The sequence below is a fragment of the Drosophila grimshawi genome, unplaced genomic scaffold, assembly GCF_018153295.1.
Source record: "Drosophila grimshawi isolate 15287-2541.00 unplaced genomic scaffold, ASM1815329v1 contig_1367, whole genome shotgun sequence".
Taxonomy (NCBI): domain Eukaryota; kingdom Metazoa; phylum Arthropoda; class Insecta; order Diptera; family Drosophilidae; genus Drosophila; species Drosophila grimshawi.
In genome coordinates this window covers 13,515,839-13,537,464 of record NW_025062889.1, presented here as the reverse complement: position 1 = coordinate 13,537,464, position 21,626 = coordinate 13,515,839, and the positions used below count along the sequence as shown (strand labels likewise).

At 41.3% G+C, this 21,626-nt stretch overlaps 3 protein-coding genes across 5 annotated transcripts; 1 reads left to right on the top strand and 2 right to left on the bottom strand.

Annotated features, from left to right (window-relative positions):
- Nucleotides 1-8,477: 8,477 nt before the first annotated feature.
- On the top strand, nt 8,478-21,454 carry LOC6560247. Of its 2 annotated transcripts, XM_032734315.1 has the most exons (4): nt 8,478-9,549; nt 10,199-10,201; nt 17,106-18,066; nt 18,684-21,454. In XM_032734315.1, exons 1-4 carry the CDS (start codon nt 8,478-8,480, stop codon nt 19,228-19,230), a joined length of 2,583 nt encoding a protein of 860 aa, XP_032590206.1. In that variant the 3' UTR covers nt 19,231-21,454. The 2 variants fall into 2 exon arrangements, with proteins under 2 accessions (XP_032590206.1, XP_001986736.1); XM_001986700.2 differs by lacking the exons at nt 8,478-9,549; nt 10,199-10,201 and adding an exon at nt 15,472-16,149.
- Nucleotides 9,856-13,388, bottom strand: LOC6559987 (TBC1 domain family member 31). Of its 2 annotated transcripts, XM_001986702.3 has the most exons (5): nt 13,075-13,388; nt 12,954-13,007; nt 12,780-12,893; nt 10,304-12,719; nt 9,856-10,243 (listed from the first exon to the last, which is right to left on the bottom strand). In XM_001986702.3, exons 1-5 carry the CDS (start codon nt 13,317-13,319, stop codon nt 10,103-10,105), a joined length of 2,970 nt encoding a protein of 989 aa, XP_001986738.1. In that variant the 5' UTR covers nt 13,320-13,388; the 3' UTR covers nt 9,856-10,102. The 2 variants fall into 2 exon arrangements, with proteins under 2 accessions (XP_001986738.1, XP_032590205.1); XM_032734314.2 differs by lacking the exon at nt 12,954-13,007.
- Nucleotides 13,605-15,604, bottom strand: LOC6560248 (leptin receptor gene-related protein). Its single transcript, XM_043215296.1, has 3 exons — nt 15,573-15,604; nt 13,932-14,187; nt 13,605-13,870 (listed from the first exon to the last, which is right to left on the bottom strand). The coding sequence occupies exons 1-3, from the start codon at nt 15,602-15,604 to the stop codon at nt 13,754-13,756; spliced, it is 405 nt and encodes a 134-aa protein (XP_043071231.1). The 3' UTR covers nt 13,605-13,753.
- Nucleotides 21,455-21,626: the final 172 nt, after the last annotated feature.

The window sequence follows — 21,626 nt, the reverse complement described above, 5'->3', positions numbered from 1 at the left end:
GGCTATTTCTATGTTTCGTGTAATTTCCGCTGCACTTTTAGTGCACCTTATAGCTACAGCTGTGCTTCTGACCGTCTAATGATTGACTCGGCCATACGTATGTGTGTCTAAGTGTGTGTGTGTGTGTGTGTGAGTGTATTGCAGTCTGGCAACTAGTTGATGCCGATACATCAATTAAATTTGCATTTTAATTTGACGTTTCGTTTTGTTTCGCGCTTTTGTATCTATGATTTATATGGGAGCGAGGCTCAAAAGATAAGTTACAAAAAAAAGCGGTTGATCTTGTTGAGGTTAGGTGGCGCGATCTTAGCGCACATAGAGATCTTGTTTTACTTGTGCTTATTGAGTCAATGAAGCAGGCGCCCCAATGCCAAAAGCATGTCAACATTTCCGTTCCAGCTAGGAGAACGAAGCTTATGTGCTCATGGCGCCACCAGCACCATTCCGAGACGCATACAATTTGCGGACTGGCTGAAACAGTTGCATGCCAAAAGTAAGTTAGTACTAAACATTTTCCAAACAACCACAAAATACAAAACAAAAAAATAATAAAAGAGGGGCACATGTGCGCGCAAAGACGTTTACATAACGGTTTACCAGTTACTATACCAGCCAGAGCGCAGACAGCCCTAACTAAAACCCACCCACGCTTACACTCAGAAAAAATAGGTATAATCGCCATTTTAAAAATGATTATTACCCGACATGGCTAAAAAAATACAACATTTTGGCCTCATTTGATAATCAAAAAAAAGTCTTATTTATTTCTAGTCGAAAATAGGAATATTATTTATATTTTTCTAAATTTTTTTAAACTTGGAAATTTTAGAATATGTATTCTGGTGTCCTCTATCTCGCCCCTTATTCGATGCGATATTTTTGTCTGAGTGTACTCCACGCAATCGCCTTCTCTAACCAGGAACTTGCCATCAGCACTGTCAAAATGCAAGGCGCGAATTGTAAATTTGCAAATGCCGGAAACGCAAATTTTACCTAACTTGTTACCCACCAACAGCAACAGCCAAAACAGTCAGCAGCAACAACAAGAACAACAACAATAAACATAAAAAAATGTCTGGCCAAAATATCTAGCCACAAAAAGTTAAATTCCAAATTGGCCGCAAGGCGTATTGCGTTGGCGTTGGCGTTGGCGCTGTCGGAATAGAACTTTGCATCACAATTGGCTGCAATTTCAGTGATGGGCTTCTGGCACGCAATGGCCGAGAGCTATTGCTATTTCCATTGCTCCTTGGCAAATGGCCGCCGTCGCGAATTTGTCTGTTGAAAAATTTAGCCGACGGATGCATAAATTTCGGTTTGCCTCTTTGTATCAATTAAAATGCAAGCAAATTTTGTGTATCTAACAGCTAAGCTGAGCATTTCCCATATTTTTGGCCAAGTCACTGTAAGGCTGACCTATCATTAGCGCCTGCCAAATGATGCACTACATCCGCCAGGAGTTCAACAATAATTCTTAACCCCGCGCGCACCAAACCAATCATTAGCTCTTACGCATGACGGCGGCCTCCAAAAGACCCTGAGATCCGAGACCTCCAGACCTGGCAGACGCATATATCACATGTCCATGTCCGGTTGTGATGGGGGTAGGGGAATTGTGGAATATGCACGCGCTTCCCGCAAATTCCAACACGTATCAATCTGAAAATGGTGAAAAATGTGCACATCGAGCATCCAGCTGGCCAATGGAGCTGAGCCTAAGACTCGCCCCTCTCTTTCCCCGATCTGTGCCGTTCCTTGGGACTTGGCTTATTTATTGGCGATTGGCCTGTCAGTACCCCAATCCCCCACCCAGCTTGACCTGCGCCTCGTCCTTTTGCATACGAGCTGCGAGTATTTATATTTATTGTGCCATATTGTATCGGTCACGGCTGCAGTTAGCATCCCAGCATCTTTAGCCTTAGCTGTATCTGAAGCTTTGTGTCTGTATCTCTGTATAGGTTAAGGCTTGCCTTCACTCATAAATCAGTAACTGTAACGCCTGCGGCTTAGCACACATGCGTGCATATTCATGAGTTTGATTGAAGTTATAAATCAGACGTCCCAAAAAAAGTCGACAAGGATACCAAAGCACATACATGTGAAAAGAATCACATTGGATTGGATTCATTTAATAAAAGATTATCATATTAGAATTCCTTACAGATAGATTCGATCCAAAAATATGGTTTGGTCAGCGTTGGATAGATTAACTGCAGTTTTTTTTTTTCAATTATTCACTTTGTATATTAATAAAGATGATTTAATTGCTTAATAGATCTGCAATTAAAAATTACATAAAGGCATATGCAATATTCATATATAGATAAAAAGTCAATATCAGTGAATCCTTAAGCAAGTTTTAATATTTCCATTATGTATCAGATATTTAAGTAAGTCTCATATACAAATTGCATAAGTAAATCTTATGAAAACTTTGCAATCGGTAAGACAGTTTATTATAAATATATATCTTAGAGCTAAACTCAAAAGCTTTTTAACTAATTACTATATATCATTTTCATTGAATTGAAAAAACTCTAAAATGGTTAATATTCAATTCAAAGGCCGACTATAATTATAGTTTTAGTTTTAATACATTTTAGGAATTCTACTCACAAAAAAGTCCTTAAATTAAATCAATACCAATTATAACATTTCTTTAAGATGGTCCGTGGTAGATTGTAGGTAAATGTACTCCAAACTAAAAGCAGTTTCACATTTCCAAAAAACAATATGTTTTGTACACGTTCTGCCTGGTTATTTAGTATTCATATATCCGGCGTCTGGCTAGATGCAATATTGCTGGAACACCTGCCAGTGGCAAGAAACCACTTTCTATGGCCACGTCTCGAAGTTGTTTTCGCCTTGCATCACATCCGCAACGGTCGTGCCAAAAAACTTAATTAATATGACACATATCGAGAAGTCTTTGGGCCACCTCGATCGCTCGATTGTTTTTTTTTTTTTGTTTTTTGATATTTTTCAAATAAGAACTGCGCTAATGAAGCGAGTGAGAAATGTTTTGTGGTTTTGGCTGATTTGGGTTTCGCGGCGCTTTTTGCAAGAGCGCCGAAAAGTCGCCAAGGCATAATTAATCATGAAATATTCTTAGGGCTATAGCTTCAGCTTTAGCTATAGAGTTCCGCTTTTTTTTATGTCTGTATGTGCGTGTGTGTGTGCGTGTGTCTGTGTGTGTTCCTAGCAGCATTTGGGGCTACACAGTATTACCTTTTCGCCGGTTTAACTGAAACGAAAACGCAGTTAGTTGAGCGCAAAAACAAAAGCAGCATAGTTATAGCTACGAGTGATATTAACATATCATTATTATAGCCATTAGCACTTTTAATTGATGAGTTTTTGCTGCCGTCTCCGCTCACAGTCTCTTGGCCTCTTGCACCCAGTTGGCCACAACTTGCCAATCATTTGTCAATGGCAGAAGAGATAACAAAAAAAAAAAAAAAAACGACAAGAAGAAGAATACAACACAACAGAAGAAACCGACGGAGTCAACCGATGAAGATGGCCGCGGGTAAATTCTGTGCGATGAGTGTCATGATAAACTCTGCAGAAAGAACCAGTGAATGTATTGTAGATAAATGATAGGGTATCCCATATTGTCTAATCCATTTTGCAATAGCTTAATCATTTCATAGCTTAAAGCTTATATGATTGTCTAATAATTTGAATATTCTATCATTTTACACAGGCCAAGTAACTGGGGCAATAACTTATTCATATTTAATTTAAATTTTACTTGGTAGGATTCTCTCATTCTTTGTTTTTCCAAGTCTTATATGTATTTTACACTACTTGTTAATACTTGAAAACGTATGACTAAAGTATGTATTAAGTTGTTCATTTTTCTTTCCCTCAATATATGGCCAGATCCGGCCTTTTCCAGTTGCAAATAGAGTTGCGAGCCTTCATGCTGTATAATATATATATATGGCATTTCGCTCGTATTTTGGCAGATGTTTTTTTTATCCCCACACACACGACCTTTGTATAATTAATTGAGTGTTTCTAACTGGACTCGTCGGCGCTGGGGGTCAAGCTATAACGACAGAAAACTTCTCTGTGTCCGTCCGTTTGTTTCTGTCCACGTTTCATTGATGAATTTTGACAGATTCTTAAGTTTTGGGTTAATGGATTGTGAGCTTAAAAAGAACAGCAACAACAGCAACATACATCTTTATATACATGTAGATAAGCTCATTTTCATACATATTTACAGAAAACGTTGAACTAGCAGCAGACGGTGAAAATGCAATTATGTTTGGTTTTTTTTTGGCACCTTTTAGTCATAGAAACTTGTCTTAGTCATGTTTTCAAGTCAAGTTTTAAAAACGTATATTAGTTTCATGTTTTTTGAAAGGTAACATAGCTGGATATTAGACGATTGCATGACGCATTTAACATTCCTTTTGCTGGCGAATTCCTTCGAAAAACCCTTAACAACGATATCTAACAACATGCAATTAAACACACAAACACTCTTATATTTAATACCGTTATGTGCCTAGGCGAGGCTCAGCTGTCCATTGCCCAGAGCGCATGTCCCTTTTCAAACAAAAAAACGTTGACTTTTAAGGCAACGCGCTCGCCGCCAAAATCCCAAGTCCAGATCCAAATACTGGCCTGGCGCATGTTAGACACAAGTCTGTAGTCGGGCAGCAGTAAAGATGCCACGCCCCAGACGCCAATTATGTTTGGGGCCCCGCCAAGGATGCGCCGCGAGCACAGGATATGCTCAAACTGCTGCGCGTTGTAGTAGCCGCCGGCGTCTAACAAAAAAACCTCAAAATAAGAATTAATAAAAGCATACAAACTACAAAAAATCAAACTCTTAATAAAAGCATTTTCTTGTAAATACCCTGTAACTAAATGAAATATTCTTTGATGCTTATTTAAGCGCATGCACAATCCACAAAATCCTTTTTCCCATTGATTCCGATTGTCATACGCAATTTAGAATTTATATATGGCAGTCAAATTAGTTTCTTTGCGAAATCAGAGCTCTTCCTTATTTTCCGAAATTTGAAGTACAAGAAAAATGAAGTATGCTGCTCACCTATCAAATTGGGTGACTCTTATATAAAATAATGTTATTCTTTACATGCTTTACGCAAGTCTTAACTGCAAGTTCGCTAGCTCTTATAAGTCTTTGATATAGATGAAGAATATACATATTTAAAATCAGATATATCGCCTTCTGCCTGATATATATATTTCAAAATCTCTGTGAGCCCATTTGTTATGAGTACAGGGTATAAAAATGAAAGTTAACTTGACTTTTGATTTTGTTGTTAATATTGAATTAATATCAAATACAAGCCGCTGGTGGCGATGCCCAATCGGTTGAGTGGGGGACACTGGCACGGCAACGGCGACAACAGCCCGGCGGCCTTAATGGAAATGGAAATGATGCGAGCGGAGCAGGCGCAGACACAGTGGTGGAGCAATTAGGCAGCGCCTCATGGACGTGGCATTAAATTTTATGCCTGAAAGTAGTGGTAGATACATCAAAAGTGAACGCAATCCATCATCTTGCGAATCACGGCGTGATGAGTGCCGCCAACAGTTCAGCCTTAGCTCAAACTCCAATTCCAGCACCAGCTACATGTCCAGCTTAAGGTTTGCTCTTTCACTTGTCGGCATCCTTTCGTTTTTACTTTTTTTTGTTTTGTTGGATTTTATGATGATGATGGCAACGTTTGTTGAATATTTGGCGCGTTCGCCGCACGAGCTAAACTCATAAAATGTTTGTGTGGCTAACTCTAATACCGTTAGACAGGCACAGCTCCAGCTTAAAGATATAAGATATGTACCAGCTACCCGCTTTCGTATGGTCAAGGTCACAATTAATTGCTGGCGATGACGACTTCCTCTATAACTGGCCAACGTTTCTAATGCCGCCTGATCTACTTTCGGCCGACCGACTCTGCGGCAATTAAAACAATTACTATTGCCACTTTGTAGCTGTAGCTGTAGCTGTAGCTATAGCTATAGCTGTAGCTGTAGCTATAGCAGTTACTGTAGCAGCTGCTGTGGCTCTATCTGTATTTGTATCTGCATCTGTGTATGTATTTGTATCTATATCTGGCTGGCTGTGGCTGCATTGCAGGGCTTTTTTCGCTGGAATTGCTCGAACCGCAGACACATCACGCCCATTAGCGACAATCAATCTCAGCCACGCTGCAAGAACTACAACAACAACAGTAACAAGAACAGAAACAGCAAAAACGTCCACTGATAAAGTCTTAGTTGGACTTGTTTTGGTTTTATATTTTGCCGCTCTTGCTGTTTGGCTTTTTTATTTACGAATGCGACTGCCAGATAACCTATAATTATGAAATTATTATTGAGCGCCAAGTTAGGCTTAAAGCTGCGCCATTAATATGTATGTGCGAAATACAAAAGCAAAAGCTGAAATTTATTATAGATATCTTCATATTGTCTGCCTTTAAATGCCGTCGGAAAAGCAAAAGTCTTTTCATTTCAGTTCGGTTTGTTTTGACAGGAAATCCATTGCTGGCGGCGCAGGAAGCTTGCACAAAAATATTTAATATAATGTATTCACAAAAATCGATCCTATTGTTATACAATAAAAATAATTAGACATATATATATAGAAAGAGAATTCGCAAGGCTAACTTAATGAGCAAGTTAAAAGCAACTTGTTGGCCACCTATGCACTTGCTACTGAACCGCGTGCAACCGTGAAAACAACCGAACTTATGCAAAATGCCCGCAGCCAAATATACAAAAATAAAATAAAAAAACAAACAAACTGTCCAAAACCCAAAGAGGGCGTTCTAGGAATTTCTTTATGGAAGCGAAAAGTCGCACAGGAAACAGCTTGTTATGTTTTTTGGTCACTTTTGAATATTTATGATATGCAAAAGGGGTCCTTCCTTGTTGCACGTTGCACATTGAACATTAAATTTATGCCGTTATGAGTAAGAGCCAACGAAAATTCAGTCACCTGGTATGGCGTCAGCTAGGAGAGTGAGAGTAAAGGTCCTTCAGAGCAGGCATGCAGACTGCACAATAAAAAAAAAAAAAAAAAGCAAGAGCATTGCCAATGATTTTTGCAGCATCCTGTCAGTGGCGGTCACTGCAACAAGGACAACCTGTAATTTTCAAATCTGGCGAAACAAATGCAAAACTGAAATATATCTTATGGATTGCGTATGGGCCACAGAAATGGCGCGCACAATGATGTGGAGACCCGTCCATGCTGACGATACTTTGAGTGCGACCAGGAGCAACAGAGAAAAGCAGAGATAGAGAGCTAGAGAGAGAGATAGAGAGGGGAGGGAGAGAGAGAGATGTTCAACGGAACGCATGTTCTTTGAAAATTGCCCATAATTATGCGAACGAACTTCAAACTGATTGTTTCTACCGGCAGCGGCGGCCATAGCTGTCCAAAAACCGCGTCTGTTGCATGCAACCTAGCCGAGTGGTCCACCAGCACCAGCACCAGCACCAACAACAGCCTTAGCCCCAGCTTTCAGATCGACATTGGACTGGTCGGGACGCTGCTATGGAATCGCCCGTTTGCTGCAGTGAAAGAGAATGACTGTAATTACGCATCACTTTTTCTTAATTTTCATGCTGTGCATCTTCCTCGTCTGTAGCTGGTGATGCTGGATGCTGTTGCCGTTGCTGGTGGTGTCTGTGAGGCGCAGTACCCACCATTTTGGCTTGGGAAGCCAGTAGAGGATTTGGACACTGAACTTGACCCACAAGACAAGTATGTTGATGTTGTTGCTGTGGCGGTGATTTTTGTGAGAAATATATACGTCCCAAGAGTTTTAGAAAATTGCTCGTTGCGTGCAGGTTTACGAAACAACGACTCGACAACATTTTGCGTGTCTTCTGTTTGTGGTTTTCGTTTTCTTTTTCATTTTTTACTTCCTTCAGTGAGAAATCTAATTTAAAAGATACAACATTTTAAATTATGGGGTTTTCTTTATTGCCAAAAATATTTTGGGTATTTTTTGTTGTGCATGATTACGTCTACGTGCTGTGAAAAGGCTTAAGTTGTGCGCCTGCATTTCAAATGACTGACAGGCGATACGCAGACACAAGACGGAAGTGCTGAATGTCAAAGTTTTTGGGTCAAAATTAACTATTGAAGCTTCAATGAAATTATGAAACCTTAAGTCCATGCACATGAAGATAAGGGCATTGACGGAAATGATATATACTTTGAAATATAATTGAGATAGTGATTTACTTTTTCTTTTTTTAAATTTCGGGTCTTCAAGTTCAATTTTCGCATTTAAAATTCTAACGTATTTTTGAATTTCCTTAATAGTGTTGCACAACACAGATTATCAGTATCATTTTGCACACACAGCTTTCTTCTATCGACGGAACGCCACAGTAGGAGTATCGATAGTTTCGTAGTGTCAGCACTGAAAAAATTATTATTGTTTTTGTTTATTGTTATTAAATGAATTCGGCTTGCTATGGAAACAGGTGCCAATATTGCAGTATTGACAGACGTCTCGTTTGCAGACTTTGAAACAAAAAGCAGCGACGAGAATGCCACTTTCGATAACTATGGCCCGTGCCAGGCAAAGCACGACATGACTATGACTCTCGACCTGTCGTTAGGCCAGAAGGCAGAGAACCTTTTCGCAACGGACCAAACGCCGACGCCCACACGACTCATCAAGAACTGTGATGAAGTGGGCCTGTTCGATGATCTGCAGCATGTTAATCCCTTTGATATCGGCTTTCAGCGGGCTGCCGAGCAAAATGCAGTTGCAGGCACAGCAATGCCTGCCACGCCGACACGCTCGGAAGCGCCGCCGACTGATGGCGACTCCCTGCACACGCCACAGGTATATCCCGTGGAGGCGGCACAACTGACCGCAGCAGCGCCAGCAGTCAGACAACACAGCAGTCCACTGGATCTGCCCATGGCTAACATGGAAGAGCTGCTGGCTACTCCAACGCAACCTGCAACAGCGCCCGAAGTCACACCAACAATTAATGGTGTGCCACCAGTACATGTAATCCAGCCACAAGTAATCACTTGGGTGCTGCCCACAACGACATTACCCGTAAGCACAATACCTGCCAGCACAATTAGCAAGCCACCCCAGCAGTCTGTGCGTCCCTTCATCTTGCCCAAGCCCAGCAGAGCTATCAGCTCCAAAGTTGGCGCTTTAATGCCTAGCACAACGCCAGTGCATGAGCCCAGCAGCGCTAGTCTGACGCCCACATCACAGCTGCCCATCAAGGAACGCCTCAAGGCGATACTCAACAGCAGCAACAACAACAAAACCAAGCAGCGCAGCTTTCAAACGCCTCCGCCCAAAGTTAAGACAGCAGTTAAGCGCAACGAAGATTCCATGGAGCGACGCCGTGCTGCTGCAAGCCGTTATCGCCACAAAATGCGCAATGAGCACAAGGATATTAAGGATCACAATGCACAACTACAGCAAGAGATTCGCCAGTTGCGGGAGCGCATTGCGACACTAGAGCGAGAACTACAGCTGCAATATGACAATAACAAAAACAACAATTTTAGCGGTATGAAAATCTTAAAATTGAGTAAATATATCTTAATATTCATTCTCTATTCTCTTTTTGCAGTTGTGGGTAATCAAATTCAAATACCACCCTCCAGCATACACCTTGTCATCAATGTGCCCAAGATGATAGTGCCTTCAACCGCCCCTAGCATGAGGCTGGATCAAAAGTAATTAATTATAATATAAAATATAGTTTTAGGGCAGTTTTGTAAAAATGTATATATATGAATGTATTACTAAATATTATACATTAAGTGTTTTTGTTATATAATTTTAAAACTAAATATAAAGAAATAAATCCGAACTTTATGCAAAAAGCCCATAGCTATGTTTTATTTCAAAGTAGGTTCACCATGATATTGGATTTTCAGTATTATTATTATTTGAGTATTATTAATAATGCACACTTGATATTTTCAGTTAGTCGTATTGCTAGTTGGGCTATGCGTATAAAACTGTCTCTTTTAAATCAACTGATATTATCAGAAAACAATATTATCAACATTGTAAGCCCTTCAATTCGTAAAATTTGTAAAAGTAGATTGCACCTGTTACTTACTGCTGTCGCTACCAATGAGATCCGTAAATTCGCGTTGTATTTCCAGAATGGAACGCTCGATTTCAATCAGATGTGGCTCCTTACGCAGGGGGTTTGTTGACGGCATTGGCCGCTGCAGTTTCTCCATGGTCATCTGCAAGAGATAGAAATATATTTAAGTTCATGTGTCCACTTAAGTCGGGGAGTTGCCCACCTCGCGCAAATGCTGCTGTAGTTTGTCTCTCTCCCGACACATTTTCTGTATGTTGTCGTAGTACTTTTGGGCAAGGGGAGCTTCCGCACTTTGTGCATAGTAGCGCTGCGCCAACAGCTCCATCTCCTGATTGCGTATCTCATCCTCGGCAAAAAGCATTTCCTGGTTTTGGCGACGTCGTTCGCGCTCAACGCTATGCATCAACTGATCGATCTCCTTCTCCATTTCCAATTCTATTCGCCGATGCTCAGTCTCGTTCAGCTTGCTGATGATCTCGCTCTTGCGCTGTCGCACCTCTAGTTGATACATGAGAAGCATTTTGCGATGGCAGGCAATGCGCTCCTCCTCGCGCTGTATGGTATCCTGATAGAGCTTCTCCATTTCCTTGAGCCGGCGCGCGTGCTCCTCCTGTTTGAGACCGTTCTCCAAACGGTCGATGATTTGCAGCTCTTCCAATTCAAGATTCCGTATGCGTACATCGATCTCCTGGTGCTGCTTTACCAGCGCCTCAGTTTGTTCCTCCTGCTGCTCAATCCAGTCAATGGGATAGTTGAGAAACTTTGGATACACACCTTTGGGTATCGATGCAAATGGTGGGATGAAGCGCTGAGCATGAACATTCGGATCGCATTTGCTCATCAGTTTGCGCGATCGCAGCATCCACTTAGCCACATCGGTGGGATTCTGTTCGTGAAAGAACCAGAGCACAGCCTCCTTGTCTGGCAGACGCAGGATAACCTCTCGATGCAACAGATTATAGGCAACGACAACAAATACAACGAAATATGGCTGCTCTGTAACAATATTGTCCCAAAGGACCAGCCATTGGTGCTCCTCGAGCACCTCGGCAAAGCCATTGGTGAGCAGCGACCAAGCATAGTCCTTTGGCTTCACATCCAGTGTCTGATAGAACTTGGATAGTTGCTCGTCCTGCAACTGCAGAAGATTCTCACACATGGCCAGGTAATTGTCAGGCGGCATTGGATGAAACTCAAAGCCAAGTTGCAAATGGTTAAGCAGCAGCGTTACGACCAGCTCGAAGACAACTAGTCCGTTCTTGGGCATTTGCTTGATAAAGGGGAACACCAGATGCGGCATAAAGTCCACATAGCCAAAAACCTTGCACCAATGCGCCAAGCAGCTCCACACCTTTATCACAGCGCGTCGCTGGGCATCGCTTTTGATTTTCAGAGCACGCGCCTTCTGCCTCACAATTGCGGGCTGGCCGAGTTTGAGCAATGCTTGATACTGTGCGCCATTGGAGGGCAGCTCCAGCAGCGAGCTCCATATAATAAAACGATACTTTTCCGGATAGCAGCCATACTCGCCCAAAATTGCCCGCAAGCGATCGCGTTTCAGCAGTTGCCGCAGTTCGCAATTCATAGAGCCGCTGAAATGGTAAGGCAACTTTGGCTGCTTTAGCACCGCACGCAGCTGTGTGATGCACTGAGTCTGTACCTGTAGAGAGTTGTATAGTCGACAAGTGGACCACACATTAACCTCACCACTCTTGGACAGAACGCTGAGCAGTTTGCCATCACGGCTGACGCTAACGCTGACCGCATTTGAGCGCTGTACGATTAGCTTGTGATCCGTTTGCTCCAGATCCAGCATGATGGCCATGCCGCGTGCAGTGATGGCGAAGAGTATTCGGTCCTTGGGCTGCGGCAGCAGCACCATTTGTTTTATGATAAAGTCGCTCAGTCGATACAATTTATCTAGCTCAAGGGATGCAGTGCTCAACAGCAGCAAATAACCATCCAATGTGCTGAAGCACAGCTTGTTGCCATTGGGTGAAAAGCTGTAGTTAAGCAGCTTGCCATCGGCAAAATGCTGTTCCTGACAGTCGAATGTGAGGTCATCCTCAAAAGTGCTGTCCTCATCGTCTTTGCCACGCAATACAATCTCAGGAATCGATTTATCTGGTCGCAGCAGACGCAATTTACGATCTCGCGCCTTAATGGGCTGCGCAATTAGCACGGTTTCCAATGTGTGCGTGGACCAGACATGAATGGAGTCATTGGTGAAGCAAGTGAAAAACTGATCCGAGTTGGGCATATAGCCGGCAAACTTAAGCGTGTACCGCGACTGATTAAATTCCAACTGATGCGACACTTGCAGCGTTCGCAGATTGAGCAGCACAGCGGCGGGACCGAAGCGCACTAGCGTATTGGATGCACTGGTGCTTTGTAGCCGATTTCCCCAGGAGATTTGATCAATAGACGCATTGCCCACCTCGTTGCTCCTGTTTAGTAGCGACTTCTCCACATCCAAAAGAAAGACATGACCCAGTTCGTTGCCCACAATGTACTCGTTGTGATGCAGTGGCGATGCATGCACCAGCTTTACCTGCGGCACGCGCACACTGAGACGCCAATAGCGTTTACTCACAAAGTCAAATATGTAGATGTTGCCGCTGAGTGGAAGGAAGCGTAGGATTAAACTTTTGATTCTTTAAGTGCTCGATATGGCTTACCGCCTGTCAATGACAACCAGTTTGTTGCTCATCTCATTGAAGCAGCAGGCGCCAATGCGAATGCGAAGCTGCTGCTCCACATTTTTGATTGTATGATGCACAGTGAGGATATTTCTATGATGATGAAAAACGTATTGCGCTTGAGATAAATGTATAAATTAGTTAATTATTTACCCAGATTCAGTTTGCTTCAACTTGAAAGGATATTTGCGCATGGGTATATCTTGACTGGTTGGATTTGTTGGAGGAAGAATATATTTTACCAAACAACATATTGTTTTTGACAAGTATTTACCCAGATTCAGTGTGCTTCAGCTTCATTGGATACTTGTGCATGGAAATAGGCGTGCTGGGTGCGGCGGACAAGGGTGGCTCAAAGAAATCCTCTTCGAATTCGTCTTCAGTGCCAAAGGAGAAGTCCCTCTCCGTATCTAGGTCACATTCCTCATTCTCATCATATTCTTGGTCTTCATTTTCGTCCACCACATTTTTATTTGAAGTGGCCTGTGAGCGATCTCCTTTTTTCATATTTTTCTCCATTTCAGCCAACTTTCAAATAACAAATGACAGTGCTCGGTTCACAAGCGAGCTAGTACAATTGAAGCGATTGTTATCGATATCGATTACACAAGTACGACATGTACGCAGTTCACCAAAATTTCATTGAAAATTCAATTTTATTCAAATCGAATTTATTGAATAAACATGCTGAAGGCAAGAAAAAATATTCATCTGTCCGGAAAATGTGTTAAAACTCATTAAGCAAATCCAACATTCAACTGTCGGTTAATAACTATTATGTATATTTGTATTTCAATTAAATAATTATTATGTGAATATATTTATTAATGTGAGATTGACTGTTGTCAGCGACGGCGCGAACTGCATCAAAATTGCTACATCCAAAAATCGTCGACGGGTGCTTAAACTAAACTTCCTCATCGGTGCAATATATGGAATATTACAGATCTCACTTAAAACATGCCACCATAAGGCGCCTCAAAGCCCTCGTCACGCATGGCATAGCCAAACATGGTCGAATAGTTGATAACGTTGCTTATAAGCGTCAGTGTGCACGCCATCCAGCTGATCTGTAGAACAAATAACAAATGTCGCTAATATAGATATTGTCTTCTAAAATATATAGCTTACAACAGCGGTATGGGCGAGAACTACGGGTAGTGCAAAGGCACTTAGCACCATGCCGGCGGTAAGGAAGAGTGCAAATTCTGTCTTTGGGTTGGTTTCGCCGCCAGGAGTCGTGCGCTTGGCTATAAAAACAGGCAGCACTGATAACACATAAAAGATGAGCACAAAGAACGGATAGAATATCTTGGGTGTGGGCACGGCGCAGGCCAGTATCAGGAATGTCATTCCCAGGCACGACAAAAATGCACAAATAATCAATCTGCAAATTATTGAAATGTTTATTTCATAGCTGGAAAAATGAATTTCAAGTGCTGGCGACTTACGCTGCAGGTGTTGGTCATTTTGTTGTTTTTTGTGTTTGTGGCAATCCGACAGTTCCAAAATTCAAAATATAAATAAACATACAGTTCAGTTATTTTGCATTATGTTTACTGCGTATAATTACCTTTCATTGCTGCCATTTTATTTGTTTATAAATTTTCCTGTCGCTTTGTTAAAAAAATGATTCACGGATAGCAACGATTAGACTATCGATAAGAATTTGCTTATTGAAGTATTTTTTATTTTCAGCCATTTTTAGGACGTTTCTTATGCTTGTCCTAAAATGTTAATATTATCTGGATGCTCTCTTTATTTATTTATTATTTATAGTTAAAATGATATATAAAATCCATTATTTGATGATTTGAAAGATGAGGCCCTTAAGGATACAATTCCTTATTGCTTAAATATAATCGTATTTAAATTTATCGAAATCTATAGTGTAATCGTATATCTATATTTGGATATTAAAGCGGCAATGGTGACAGACTGTTTTTAATGAAAATCTCTTTGTTTTAATGCAGCCTGAATTAACAGTTTATTTTACTTATTACTCAGTTAATTCATCTAAATTCAATTTGATTTATTGTTTTTTTATATTGTTTGAATATACCATAAAAGTAACTTCCTTCAATGCGATCAGAATAAAAAGTACGCCGCAGCATATTCATATACATACATTCCTGTGAATCGAAAGCTTTTGGGTGCAAAAATTCATTGATAAAAATAAAGTGTCCTATCCCAAAACGAAAATGGTTCAGCGCGTGCCCGCTAAAAGTTGCCGGTGGGTTGAGTGTGTGGGTGGTTGGGGAGGGTCTGGCTTCATGTCAAATATCAAGTGTGTATGCCTCTTAGCATCTGTCAGTGTATGTGTGTGAGTGTGTGTATGTGTCTAACTACGTAGCAGCCACCTGCTAGCTGCCAAGAAGTCGAATCTGGCTTCGGCTTTTTCATGAATGCATGAATGTTTATTCAAAGAATCCCAGCGCATACACACACACACACAAACACACACTCGCATGCGGACGTGTCGAGCTTTCTGCTGTGGGACAAAGCGCATGCGTTGAGCTGGCACACTGCGCTTTGTTGTTGGATGGCCCCCCCAAAAGCTGCCCGCAACATTTAACAGCGCGGGGGCGAACATAACATTTGCGTCACAGCTAGCAAATTGCTGATATTGCTGTTGCTGCTTCTGCTGCTACTGCTGCTGGCAGGCTCATTCAGTATAAAGGTATACGTCGACGCGAAAGCAAACGAAACGCGCAACGTCCAAAAACGCTCAATTCAACTGGGGGCAGCCTGACAAGTTCACAAGACACACACAGATAGTCAGTCAGTCGGTTTGCAATCTGCATTTTGAAAGAAAACTGCAGCATTTTGCATTTGTGACAGCCGGTGACAGTGTTGAATACCGCTCAAGTAGTCCTTATTCAAGCACTCGCAGCTATAAGTGCCCTTTGGGTAACAGAAATTGCAGAAAATATTGCACGCCTACGCGAATTTTGCGAGCCAAGCGCAAGAACCACCAGCTGCCCGTCTTTGTGTGTGCGGGTGTGTGCTTGTGGGTGTGTGTCAGTGTGTGTGCGTGTGTGTGTGAAAATCAATAAACTCTGTCGTCGTCGTTATCGCTGTAGAGTGTGAAAGGGCAGCAGAGCAGCATGAACGGGCCACATTAACCGGCCATATGCTAAGCAAAAAATAATAATAATAATAATTGAATTGAAGCAGTGCAAGTTTTGAATATATTGTGTGGAGTTAAACACTGAACGCATTTTGTGTGTACTAAGTGAAAAAGCGTTAAAAAAAAACAATATGGCCAGGCGAATGGAAATAACCTGCGCACTGATTGCACTACTCATGTGCAGCATATTGGGTCACTGCGAAATGTCCGTTTACCCAGGTACATATGCCTAAAAATAGCACAACCCTAACTAACCGACTACCCGACCACCACCCAACCAATCCAACCAATCCACAAAACAAACCCACCTCACTTAAAACTTACGCCATGTATATGTATATATGTGTGTGTGTGTGTGTGTGTGGGTAATTTCAACTTTTGCGTCGTGAATGGCGCTGTAAGGCAAAAGCAGCTGCCGTTTGCCACTTCGTTTTGTGTATACTGTGTACTAGATATGCATGCCTCTGTATGTGTGTATGTCTTTATATATATACATATATCAAGTATACACATCGAGTATCAAATATTCACGATTCAAACCAAAACACCCACGCTGCAACGCCAACACTTGCCGTATGCTCTATGTATGTGTACAGTTTGTGTGTGTGTGAGTGTGTGTGTGTGCGCGCGGGTAGATCCTCACCTCGCCCAGCCTCACCCGCATAGTTAGTTCTCTGCTCGAGTTTGTTGCAGTCGGTACTTTTTATAGCCTACTTTTCAGGGCAGCAGCAGCTACACACACATACAATATATACGAAATGTAATCAAGTTTTTCCAAGCACGTCACAGCCTGAGTTAAACTGTGTGCGTGTGTATGTGTGTGTGTGTGTGTGTGTGTGCGCGCGTGTAGTAATTGGTCTATTTTAAGGCATTGGCAATCAAATTGACTTTTGTTTGTCTATTCCGGTTGTTTTTTTCTTCTCTTCTTTCTTTCTGTATTTGGGCGGGTTACAATTGGAAGTTTCCCCTAACCGTTTTCGTCTATTTTCTATTTTCGTCGCATTTATTTTTGAACGCCAAACTAACACGCAAGCCCGCATTGCCATTAGCATTAGCATAATGAGTGTGTGCCCAACACATACACACACACAGAAACACACACACTTACACACACCCAACAGCTGCTTTCAATTAATCAATTGACTTTTCTTTTCGCTTCTGTTTCATCCTTGCAGGACTCCGACGTCGTCCCATACAGCAGGCGGCAATGGAAACGCAGCAATATGAGCAGCTTATGGAGAATCATGCGCGACGCCGGCTGCAGCAGCAGTTTGAACGGCAGCTGGAGCTGATCAAACTAAAGATGATGCGGCAGCGACAGCTGCTGGAGCAGGAACGATATCGCCAGCGGCAGCAGGAGATGCGAGTGATGGCCGAATCGGAAAATGATTACGAGAACGATAACGAAAACGAAAACGACAACGACAATAATAACAATCTGAACAATCAGCAGTACGATCAATATGATAATGCCGAGGGCGATGCGGCCTATGGCAGTCCCTTGGATGCTGTACCAGATGTGCGTCCTCCACCACCGCCTCTGATGCAGCTGCCGCTGCCCAATTTCAATAGGCTGGACGCAATCGGTGGCTACGGTCGCAATCCTCCTGGAGTGCTCCGTGAGCGCATTCCCTTCGCCGTCGGACCAAATGATGCTCGTTTCTTTGACAACGCCAACGATCCATCGGGTGAGCTGGACTCGCGGGCCCTGGACGACTACGAGGAGTATGCACCGGCACCGGAACTATTGGCAGCCGATTCGGTAACGGCCAAGAGCAAGCTGGCCACCGCGGCGCCGGCGCCAAAGCCCATGGAGTCTCCCAAGCTGCTGGACACGGCCACCGCCAATTTCCATCGGATCAAGCCACAAACGGCGGCCGCAGCTGCCGTAGCCGGCGTCAATCTGCCCCAGTCGAAGGACACGCCCAACGAGATTAACGCCCTCATCGATAAGCTGCAAAAGCAAAGCAAATCCCCCCTGCTCGCTTACCCGGCCAGCACTGGCGACACCAATGAGCACATTGTGCTGCGCCAGCATCTGGGCCTCAACAGCGAAATGGGCGTCTACATTGTGGCCCTCATAGCGGGCGTCAGCGCGGCGGTGACTGTCGGCCTATTAGCGCTAGGCGTTACCTGGTAAGTTGAAAATTATAATTGTAAAAGTAAAATAAATTGTCTTACAAATGGAAAACCCATTCAAATTTAAGTAAAATCGAAACCCCTTCAAATTTGAGTCAATCTAAATTAACATTTTATCTAACAACAATAAACATTGCTTATGACTTGCAGCTAAGAAACACTGAAGAAATAATTAGATATCTTACAAGAATCTGCAAATTCATTTAATTAATTTCAAAATTATATTAATAGGAATTATTTTCAGATGTAGAATAACTCTGGTTTCCCTACTATAAAAACGAGGCTCATAATTAGCAGGTCATATAATTTATTATAATCTTTTAAGTCGTATAATATAATTGATGTAAATATCAATATTTAAAGACAACTCCATTAAAACTTGAACTGAACATATAAACAAAAGTTCAACAAAAATTCACTCGTACTACTAAAGAAAAATCTTAACAAAATTTGTGTTCAATCGATTTTGAGCTAAGCCAATTACCAACTGCAAGTTCCTCAAGCTTGTTCAGCTGTAGAATCTGCTTAAAGCAATTAAAACGCTATAACATATGGAATATAAACTTTAATTTATTCTCCATCAAACTAACGCCTCGATTTTGTATTTTCTGCAGGTTCCATAATCGCAGCAAGGCCGCCGCGGATGTCGACTATCCGGCTTACGGCGTAACCGGTCCCAACAAGGACGTATCTCCGTCGTGCGATCGCAAGCTGGCGCAGAGCGCTCAGATGTATCACTATCAGCACCAGAAGCAGCAAATCATTGCAATGGAGAATTGCCAAGCGACCGACGGCAGCTGCGGCCTGTCCGATGTAGAGAGCGACGATGACAACGAGGAGGGCGACTATACCGTCTATGAGTGTCCCGGCTTGGCGCCCACCGGCGAAATGGAGGTAAAGAATCCGCTCTTCCTGGATGAGACGCCGGCCACGCCAGCCATTGGTGCAAGCAGTGCGCCAACAGCAGCTGCTGCAGCGGCAACCAACAAAGCAGGCACCACGAACACCAACACCACCACTAATAATAACATTACGCAGGCCACGGCTCAGCAACCGGCTACGCAGAAAAAGGGCACCGTCAAGCCGAACATGAATCTGTTGAATGCTGCAGCCTCCGCTGCTGCCACTGAGGAGAAGCAGAAGCGCAAGACCAAGAAGTAAATTGGGCAAAGTTGAAAGTCTTTCTCTCACTCTCTCTCCCGCTCTGCCTATTGCTCTCTCTCTCTCCCTCTCTCGCACCGTCTATCTGTCTATCGCTTTCTCTTGGCATGCCATGTGCTTAGGCAATTGGTAAAGTTTGACTGATCCATTTTGTCAGCCAACAGACACTAGACACAAGGTACGCGTATGTACATAACACACACCCACATACACACACGCCCACACACACATACATACATACGCGCGCATGTATAGATTATGTATTCCTAATGAAAAGTCCATGGAATTAAATTCCACGGCTGCAGGTGCACTCGAGTGCAAGAAACGCGTCAACGTCAGTTTGAAGGCACAAAACAAAACAAAACCAAATAATATAAAATAAAACTCTCTCTCTTATCTTCCTCGTCCCCCTTTAAGTGTAAGCCCCATCATTATATGATATTTTATGTAACGTAATCGTATCGTATCATAATCGTATTGCTATGAAGTAATACCAGCTCTTAGCACGTATAATATAACAATATTCTGCAACTCCTGCTGTTCCTGCTCCTCTCCTTGACTGTTTTCTGCTTATGTGAATCCAAGTCAGAATATTCTGCAAGCGATTTCCTGTGGTGCGATGTCAATCAAATGCAGATGCACACACAATTTTGCCTGGCATAATATTTGTTCCATAACAAGTCCAGTCCTCGCTCCTCCATCTCCTTTCCTGACAAAATTCCCCCCTAAAATGAATAAACATAATATGCTACTGATTCTATTTACATACAATCCAAAATGTGTACTTATTTATATTGTATTGTAATTTAACATTTTATTGTACTTTATATCAACAAAACCACAACAACAGCAACAACAACAAAAGCAACATTTTTTGTCTGCAAAAAGAATCAATTTATAAGGAAAAGAAAATACTATTTTAAAGTCTGCATATTGGCATTGGAACAAGAAAAACCAAATAAAAATAAAAGCATAAAACATAACATAACATATACTTATTATGTGTATTATGATCGTACATGCACACATATACATACGTACATGTGTGTGTGTGTGTGTAGTGCATACATATATACATACATATACCTATATTCGTGTAATTATTGTAACATACTACTTATATATACAAGCCTAATGAAATTAATTACTTATGGTATTCCCAAGTTTATTTTCTAAATTATTGTACTACGCTTTGTGATCTTAAATTATCTGTGTCAATTTAGAAATACAATTCTGGTAACCAACATATACATACACACATATAGTACTATATATATATACATATGTATATGCAGTATATGTATGTACCTATCATATTGAAGCAAGATGATCTATGGAAAGCGATGATTAGGAATGAGAAGAATTATTTACAAGTATAACTTAACAATAATTTCCTGCACATTCATGTAAAGTAAATGAAAAACGACTGATAACACACAAAAATACACGAGTCTATTGTACAAAAACGAAAGTAATGAAAGAAAACGCAATTTATTTATTAATTAGTGAAAAATTAACTGAAACGAAATAGTAGATGTTCCAAATTCCCCCCAAAAAATGAGAAAATATTAGCGAAACATTTAATTATGTATCTCAATTGCTGTAAATAAAAACATACAAATAAACAAAAGACGTATGTGAACTAACTATATACGACACATACATATTTACTAGAACAAACAAAACAAAGACAACAACAACAAAAACAAAAACAACGTAAACAATTGCGGCCGTAACAATACACTGAGAAACGTCAGAAAAACTCACGAGTTTAAAAAGAATACAACTTATATACACATAGAACTACAATAACAACTACGAGTAAAAGCTACTAAAACAAAAAGAAAAAAAAAGAAAAGAAAATATTGAAAATTGACAACTGCTAAGCATGTTGGATTAGACATGGAAGTACTTATATGCATCTATTTTATATTGTTTTCAACAATACCAATTGGAAATGTACTTTGCAAACCAATAATAAATATGCAAACGAAATGTTAAACGAAATGTTGAGTTTGAAATATATATTTTATGGAGTTTTCCGATGACCGAAACAAATGCAGAATACAAATATGTACGATTACTTGATAGAAATTGAAAAAAGATAAATACCTACATATATTGTGCATAAAGAATATAATTTAATTTATTTATGTATTGTATGATAACCATAATAACACAAATTATACAATATGCATACAAAATAAATTAAACTAACCCAAAAAGGAAATCAAAACAATTTTATTTACTCGATTTCTATTGCAGCAGAATTCAAATTATATATTTAATTGGCTGCGAAAATCAAACGTTTGAACAGTTAGGCGGCCATTCGCGGAGTTGCCACACAGTTGCACTCTCATATTGGACGGTTGGCGCTGCCAACTTGGTGCAGCGCT